This window comes from Diorhabda sublineata, chromosome 1 (genome assembly GCF_026230105.1).
Source record: "Diorhabda sublineata isolate icDioSubl1.1 chromosome 1, icDioSubl1.1, whole genome shotgun sequence".
NCBI lineage: Eukaryota > Metazoa > Arthropoda > Insecta > Coleoptera > Chrysomelidae > Diorhabda > Diorhabda sublineata.
Window position 1 is genome coordinate 38113998 of NC_079474.1, and position 8494 is coordinate 38122491.

The 8494-nt window shown below is 30.0% G+C and overlaps 2 protein-coding genes across 2 annotated transcripts; both read right to left on the bottom strand.

Moving 5' to 3' along the window:
- LOC130446696 (CD151 antigen-like) lies at nucleotides 1-6655 on the bottom strand. The gene is made up of 6 exons (XM_056783088.1): nucleotides 6464-6655; nucleotides 5304-5422; nucleotides 5061-5252; nucleotides 4830-5003; nucleotides 773-925; nucleotides 1-481 (listed from the first exon to the last, which is right to left on the bottom strand). Exons 2-6 carry the CDS (start codon nucleotides 5370-5372, stop codon nucleotides 269-271), a joined length of 801 nt encoding a protein of 266 aa, XP_056639066.1. The 5' UTR covers nucleotides 5373-5422; nucleotides 6464-6655; the 3' UTR covers nucleotides 1-268.
- Nucleotides 6656-6840: 185 nt separating this feature from the next.
- LOC130443312 (aldo-keto reductase family 1 member B7-like) lies at nucleotides 6841-7899 on the bottom strand. The gene has a single exon (XM_056777903.1). The coding sequence runs from the start codon at nucleotides 7897-7899 to the stop codon at nucleotides 6946-6948; it is 954 nt and encodes a 317-aa protein (XP_056633881.1). The 3' UTR covers nucleotides 6841-6945.
- Between the last annotated feature and the right edge of the window lie 595 nt (nucleotides 7900-8494).

Sequence of the window (8494 nt, forward strand, 5' to 3'; positions counted from 1 at the left end):
ACTAACGTTTCATTGGGTATTGTTTATTAGTACACGAGAAAAGAATTTTTCATTCTTAATTTTTAATGTATGAAACCAGTTAAATCAAATAAACCGTGGAAATTTTCATAATTCAAATGCTACTAAAGATATACACAATTTATTTAATTGTCTTTTAATAAATAGCTGATAATTTGAATTACTAATTACACTACTAGTATTATAGATAGATAACAATCAACAAATAGTTATACAAACATTAAAAAAAATTGATACTATATTACGATTTTTATAAGTGGTGTTGTGTATTTTCGGACAATAATGCTTCTGTTCCTCCATTTCTGGGACTGTATTCCGCATCGTATTTACCTGATTCTAATTGAATGAATAAAACTATTCCAATTATAACACCTATGAGATGAAATACACATATTCCTAAAGCAGCTAAAAATATCAACCAAAAATTAATTCGTATTTTCTCCACTATGAAATTTATGCAACCCTGAAACAAAAAATATGATTATTACACAGTTTATAATTATAAAATATTTTATGTATGCTGACGATACATTTTAAAAATGACTAGATATTTTTGGGACATTTAATAGATTTAAAATATTTCCATCTCAAGTTCCTGGCTTACGCCGGAGTATTGATTGGAAAATTTTTGTTCATATTTCAAAATCTTGAGTTGATTACTCCCATTATTCAAATAAGTTGAACAGTCTACAGTGATTCAAATTGAATAAGTATGTAATTAAGTATTGAATGAATTTGTGAAACTTTATCTTACCTCTAGATTTATATTCGAAGGATGATCTCTTAATCCACATCCTTCAGTTATAGTTTTACAACAAGAATCAGGCACTTTGTTAGATACTGTATCATTAAGTACCCATGCACTATGTTGCCAATCCATGAATGTTACAGCACCACAACAATGCAACTGAAAGAACAAAATATGTATAGTGCATTGAAGAATGATCTTCAGAAAATATAAGCTTCTATCTCAAAATTTCCTATTCACATTTGTGTGATTACGCTGACAATTATAACTAAAAGTAGCTCCTAGGGAGCTCCGAGACGATAGGGATCTGTTAGAACTAAAAGAAGTTTATATTAAACCTCGATTAGAGAAGAGGATTTTTACAAACAAAACTAAGTTTGACCCCCAGCTCTTTTCAAAGTTATTACAGTGGAAAATGTTTGAAATTAAAACTAAAGCCCAAAATGTCTCAACAAGAGTAGAATTGATTTTTTTCGTTAAGGGCGACGCGCCGGTTACCGAAGAGCTGGCTAGAGGTTAGGTTAGGCTGGTTACAAGGAGATAAACGAGAATATAATTTACCAACATGGCACACCCAGTATTGATAATTTTTGTGTTTACAATATACGATACATACAAGTGTTAATAGACACATTAGAGAAGTTCATATGGACAGATTGAACCTATTTTATATGCTAAAGAAGTGAGAGGTTTCAAGTGTTTGGAACCTAATTGTGATCACCAAGGACAATTTTTAATTGACCATTGCCCTTCCTCATTTTAATGAATTTTCCAGGTTCTCCAGGTTGTTAATTATTATTTCTGAACAATGTATAATAAATATAACTTAACAATTATGTATCCTAATTCAATCAAAAATAAACAAAAATTGATTTCAATCAAAAATAAACAAAAATTGATGAAACTTTTTTTAATCATAGAAATGTATCTTTAATATATAACATATAAATTATATATTACAATACGGGTCTTCTGTTGAATTGCTCGATATCACCAGAGCAGATCCATTTTGCAGCATCTTCTTAGTTTCCAATCGTTCTGTGACAGACAAATTAATTGTACAACCTGTTGATGTTTTTCTCTTTTTTGTGGAAAAGAAACGTAATTGTGGGTTAATTCATCTTTTGTTCATTTTCTCTTTAGTACTTTCTTTTAATTCATCACAAACATCAGAAAAGAGATAATCCAACAGGAAAATGAAATAAATAAACGATACAGTTGGATTAACCGATACTGTCAACTCTCACGTTATGTGATGGGGGGGTGCCGCGTCGGACAACTATGGTCTTCCTGGAGATAATGCTTACAAACTTGGAGGATATTATGTTAGGTTAGTTAATTCGACTCCTATCAATATATGTTAGATCAGTGGTGGAGAAACTTTTTTTAAGACGGGCCGTTTGTAATAACTAGACAATCGTGGCGGGCTAAAGAATAATGCTTGATCATTAAAAAATTTATGTGTTCTATAAATATATAAATATATTACCTACATACACTTATTATTTTAATAGTAAAAAAGCAAAAGGTAAAAAAATTATAAGCACAAAATATAAAATGAATTTAGTGCAGTTCTTGATGTGAGGTATTATCACTTTATTTTCTGGCGTCATTACTGGTAGATGGTGCATGAGAAAAATGAAATTGAGACTGTTTCTTCAAAATTTCATCATAGTCCGGTTCCATTTGCGAAGCGGAAATTCTCAAAACTGATGAAAGGTACTCCCTTTGTACTTTGGTACTCCCATCTGTAATTCTGTTTCTTAAAGAAGTTTTCCTAAGCTTCATTGTTGAAAAGATTTGTTGGTATATATAAGATGAGCCGAACATTGTCTTTATCTTCATTGCATGAGGAATTAGATTTGGAAAATTATCTGGACTTAAATTTTTATAAAATTCTAGTAATGGTTCTGTATGAAAAGTTTGTTTCAGGAAAGTATTACAGTTCAGTTCTATTAACTCAAGTTGAAATTTTGCATCAACTTCTTCGTAATTAACATTGAATGGGGACGCAAAAATACTAAACTCTGGTTCCATTTTTCTAAAGTCCTTAAATCTCCTTTCAAATTCTGAAGATAGTTTTCTCAAATTAATTTCGCATTTTTTAATCTTATTGTTTGATATAGTAAATTTTAAAGATTGTATTCTTGGAAAATGAGAAAAATCAGATTTAGAGATCTGATTAGCAAATAATAACTGTAATTTGAAACTGTTCAGGTATTGCCAAATATCGTGAAGAAACTAATTTTTCCCTTGCATTTTGAGATTAAGTTTATTCATGTGTACGAGTAGGTCTGTGTTTTCTAAGACGTCAAATTGATTATAAATGTCTTTATCAAGAAAAAAATTCACAGCATCGTCTCTTAAATCCCAAATTCTTTGAAATACTTTTCCAGCACTTAACCAACGAACTTTTGAGTAATGACTCCAAAAACTGATGAAACAGGCGATGTAATAATCCTCTGGAATGAATCATATTTACTAGTTTTACAACAATATTAAGTATATGGTCAATATATGGTCTATATCATCAACATCCTGATGTATAAGGCAATGCAAAAAAACAACATCATTTGCCGGATACTTAGAATTAAATTCCCCAACAAATCCTTGATTGATTCCAACCATATTAGGAACACCTGTAGTTACATTACATAACTTATCAATAGGTAAGTTTATCGATGCAATTTTCAAATTCACAAAATATATCGGCATCAGTCGTTGTTCCTTTCATTGCCTGCAGCCCTGCAAGTTCTTCTGTAATTTCAAAGTGGGCGTTGATTCCCATTACAAATATGAGTAACTGTGCAGTATCGCTGATATATGCAGTTTCATTCATGGTAATTGAATAAAAAATAAATTTTTGAGTTTTTGTAGTCAGTTGTGAAATTAGATTTTTATCAATATTTCCAATTTTTTATTAAATCTTTCGATTTAATTTTTTCAACTCTCACTTAACGATGAGTAGGAGTGGTTTCCATGTTTGCTCTTGAAATGGCGTCGAATGTTATATTCTTTTAAAACTGCAACAGTTGTATTGCAAAGAAAGCACACAGGTTTTTCTTTAAATAAAGTAAAGAAATATTTCCACGTCCATTCTTCTTTAAAAACTCGACATTCTGAATCCACTTTTCTTTTTTTAACATCCATTTTAGAAGTTACCTACTACGGAGAACAACACACAGAAACGCAATTGATGAAAGCTTACTGCTAACTAATGCTCTTGCATGGGTGTTTGTTGAGACAGTGGCAGTTTCGGGGATTACACAAACAATTACTCGAGTCACAGCGTGTCGTTGCAGATGACTAAGTCGTTAACTAACTGATCTTCGGGCGGCCTCGCTATTTATACCTACCTGCAAGGATTGTTCGGAAATTGGATTTTTCCGGTTCTTTCAAGAAAACAGAATAAATCGAAAATACGAGAGTGCCTGGAAGTTTCGAGCGAAGATGAGTCATCTGTTTAGGTCGGATGGATTTTTCCAGAATACTATTGTGTTTTGAATATCGCCGCAGGTAGTTTTTATGCGGGTTGTCACATTACGAAGTAAGAACGCGGTCAAACATTCTCACGACGGCACTCTTAAACGGGCCGGATTACACCTTTCCGCTGGCCGTAGTTTCCCCATCACTGTTAGATTATAACAGCCAAAAGAATAGATTTACGTGATCAATGTATATAACCTTTTTAGAAAAGTTTTTTACGAGCTTCATTTATTGTTTGGAACTTTTTTAAATCAATATTTTCAGCAAAATCTGAGGTTCTTTTTTTCTTTCTAACCTAAGGGATATTTATAAAAACATATAATTTTGAAATGATAGATAATAAAATCAAAATTGTAAGATGTTAGGAGTCTTCTGACAAAATTTTTTTATTTAAAAGTTGTTATTGGTCAGATAAGGAAGAGAAAAAGTTTAGAAATTACTTTTTGGACTGAATGGTGAATATCTACTATTCTCATTCCTAGCATGACTGCACAACAGGCATTGTCGATGTTTATTAAACATAAAAACAGTTAATTTTATTATTTAAAATATGAATTAAATGAAATAATAGACTTACCTTTTCTTGAACATAGTCAATAGATGTCGTTTTACTTTCATCGAATTTATACGTATTAAGTATAGTTTTATTAAAATTAAGATTCAGATCGTCTTCAATATTTTCCTGGAAGATATACGCCAACACTCCAATTAAAATTTCAAATAAAAATATCAGCAACAATAATATTATATACTGAAAAATTAAAAGGAATTCTAGAATAAGGATTTTTTTATTAAAAAATGTACTTACACAAAATAATAATTTAGTCCAATGTTTTGGTATTGCGCAGCATCCTAAAAAGAACACAAAAATGACTAGAAAACCCGTAGCTATAAACAAATAAAACGCCGTCGAGAAGGTATGATTATCCAGGACTCGTAACAAGTGGTAAGTCAATATAAATTTCCAAGCTCCAAATGCACATATCGCCAATCCTGTAAACTATAAAAAAATATAGCTATAAGACTGAAAAAAAGTTAATTGATGACTCACCAAAAATATTATTTGAAATACATAAAGAAACGTCTTCGTTAATCGCAGTCCACAGCATTTTGATGCCATCGCATGAAATTTATGAAAAAATCATCGGTCTATGCGAAAAAACATCGGTTCTGAAAATAAATTCAAAAATAAAATTTCATATAAAAATTGTGAGCAGACGGTTTATTTTTAGCACTGCATAAGATATTTTAAATAAATATGATGCTGCAAGTTGAAAACTAATCTTTTACAGATATGAGTTTGTGCGAGTTCGCAAAAGTATTAAGTAGCTATGTCATCATAGAAATTTTGAAATCGCATATTGAAATAAAATATAAAAAAATCAATTGCTGATATTTTGATACATTTTGATCATCAATGTTACATCTTTATGAAGTAATTTCAAAATCGAATCCATAAACAAATTTTAAAATAGTCACGAATCGTTTCAGTAAGAAGTCTGTTGGGAGCTATATTAGTGAAACACAGAGGTTACTAAATAAGATTATGCCATATTTAATAGAAAGCTTTGGTGTCACCTTCTAGGAATTGGTTTGTGAAACAGAAATTCAAAAAGCTCACTATCTGACTTCAACGATTATTTTCACTCAAAATTTCCTCTACTTTAATAATCTCAACACTAATTTAATTGCTAATGAAAGCTATATGAAAATTTTACAACATCTAGGCCGTTTTAGAATCCATCCTGCATTCAAGTTTTCTGATGAAGTTGATCTACTGTAAGCTTCTGTTTGCAATCGACGGGATTCTTGTACACACTTCATTAAATAGAAGCTTAATAAATTTATTGAAATAATTTCAATTCTCCACATTGTTTCCAAGTTAATTAAAGACTGCATATTTGTTATATGAAAGAAAATTAAGGATACATAAAGTAAATAAGTTACAGAGTGTATTTTAAACTTCATGAAATCTGAACTATGGAAGCTGATTCAAGTATAAATAAACATTTGTTCATGTAGATAACAAAAATTTTATGACAATCTCGAGGATAACTGAATATTCAGTTTATATTGTCATGTTGAATTCCAAAGTATAGATGTATTCAAATTCTTTAATAAATTCATTTCTCCAAACTAGTTATTCGCATAAAAGAAGTTATTTTTCATTCAAACAATGCTAAAACTATGTACAAGAGAATAAAAACTTACCGATACATTCATTCATGAATTAATTTAAACTACAACGCATGAAATTATATAATCTTATTTCTAATTGTTATCTTTTATCAACATAATTTCCATATACGTGTAAGCAGGTAATTTTTTATTTATTAGACGTACCTAGTTTGTACAGATGCGATAGAATCATTGAAAACTCATTTATTCTCATAAATATTTACTGTACTGTTCGTATTTCACATTTTGTTAAATAGTTGTTATCCCCTAAGATAGTTAATCATAAACAAATAATGCCTATAATTTGTTGTAGATAAAATAGTTCTCCTATCGGTTCATGAAAGCCTCATTCTTATTCCAAGAAAAAGTAAATCTGATTTTTATTAAAGAGCAAGATTAGCCATACTTTAATCTATAGATTTATTAAACAGTATATTGTTGCTGTTTCCAGCTAAGTAGTATAATCACTGTCAAATTAATAAAAATTGTAATAAGAGAAGAATATATAACAGTTATTAGATCGATTCTTTTCTTTTTTCAGGAAATGGAAATTCTGGAGATTCTCTTATTTGTTTAGAGAAAAAGTTGAAATCAAGTATACGTCCCTCTTCTCCCAGATCTAATCCTTCTAGTTTTTTCAAGTCATCGCTATCAAGTTCAAAATCAAACACTTCAATATTTTCTTTAATTCTTCTAGGGTTCGTACTTTTGGGTATGGGTACAATATTTCTTTGTATGAGATATCGTAACATAACTTGACCAGGAGTTTTCTTACATTTTTCTGCAATACCTTTAATAATGTCATTTTTAAATCCATTGGGCAACTGTTTTCCATCTTTACCAATAGATCTCAAGAACTTATTGTAACCAGGATTGCCCAAAGGTGAAAAACCAATTACTACAATGTTGTTTTGTTGACAAAAATCTACCAACTCTTTTTGTTGTAAAAATACGTGAGATTCTATTTGTAAACATGCTGGTTTAATCTTGCAATTATTTAAGATTTTTTCTATTTGTTTTTTAGTAAAATTACATATACCAATAGCTTTTGTTCTGGATTCCTCTACTTGTTGTTCCATAATTTTCCAAACCGCATTATGATCAGACATTTCCAATTTTAATTGGTTCAGAGGTGTTCTAGAATTACCAACACTAGATCCAACAGGAAAATGTATCAGATAAAGATCAACATAATCCATTTTTAAATTTTCCAGTGATTGCCTTATTGATGATTCTACTCTGTCTTCATGTAAGCCAGCTATGGGTAATTTCGTTGTTAGAAAAATATCTTCCCGTTTCACTCTCTTGCAACAGAACCAATCTTTTAGAGTATCTCCAATGATTTTTTCATTTTGGTAGATAAACGCAGTATCAAAATGACGGTAACCAAATTCTAGAGCTGCAGTTATAGCAATTTGTAAGTCTGCTCTTCTGGTAGACATCCACGTACCTAGACCAATTCCCGGCATTTTTTGGCCATTGAACAAAGTTTTATATATTTGATTTGCCATTAGTCAAATTTGTTGAACTATTAATTGAAGTCTGACATTAATGACATATAATTTTATGGAGCAAATTCCAATTCTGACTTAATAAGAGATTTAAGTATTACAACATATTCTATATTTTTAGTAAATTTCATCTCATTTTCTTGCTCTTGATTTTTATCTTCTTTTTCTAAGCCACAATGTAAAAGTATCAAAGTATTTCAGCCAAATGAAATAAATTCCATAATATATGAAGAGACGGTCTAGAAAAAACAAACGCCCCGTTTACAATTTTCAGTTGGGCACAAAATTTTTCATACAGCATGTGCTATGTAATAGTTGACATATCCTCTTATTTTAAATACAACACCATATTCAAGAATATCTTATTTGATTCATATAGTGCTAATTTAGACATGTCTTGGTCCAGCATTGTTCAGTTATTCCCAAAATATGCAAACCTGCAACACTTAGAAATTCACACATGTTCTACAAAAATGTAAAGATTTAAGTATGAAAATAAAATACTTTAATTAATTAATTAAATATAACCATAAATAACCATAATAACCATAAA

Bases quoted from the DNA above. Each gene is read 5' to 3' on its own strand.
- LOC130446696 (XM_056783088.1), bottom strand. From the start codon at position 5,372: ATGGCATCAAAATGCTGTGGACTGCGATTAACGAAGACGTTTCTTTAT. The intron at 5,004-5,060 runs GTAAGTACATTT...TTAATTTTTCAG, and splicing joins GGACTAAATTATTATTTTGT to TATATAATATTATTGTTGCT. The intron at 482-772 runs GTAAGATAAAGT...TTTTTGTTTCAG, and splicing joins CTTCGAATATAAATCTAGAG to GGTTGCATAAATTTCATAGT.
- LOC130443312 (XM_056777903.1), bottom strand. From the start codon at position 7,899: ATGCCGGGAATTGGTCTAGGTACGTGGATGTCTACCAGAAGAGCAGAC.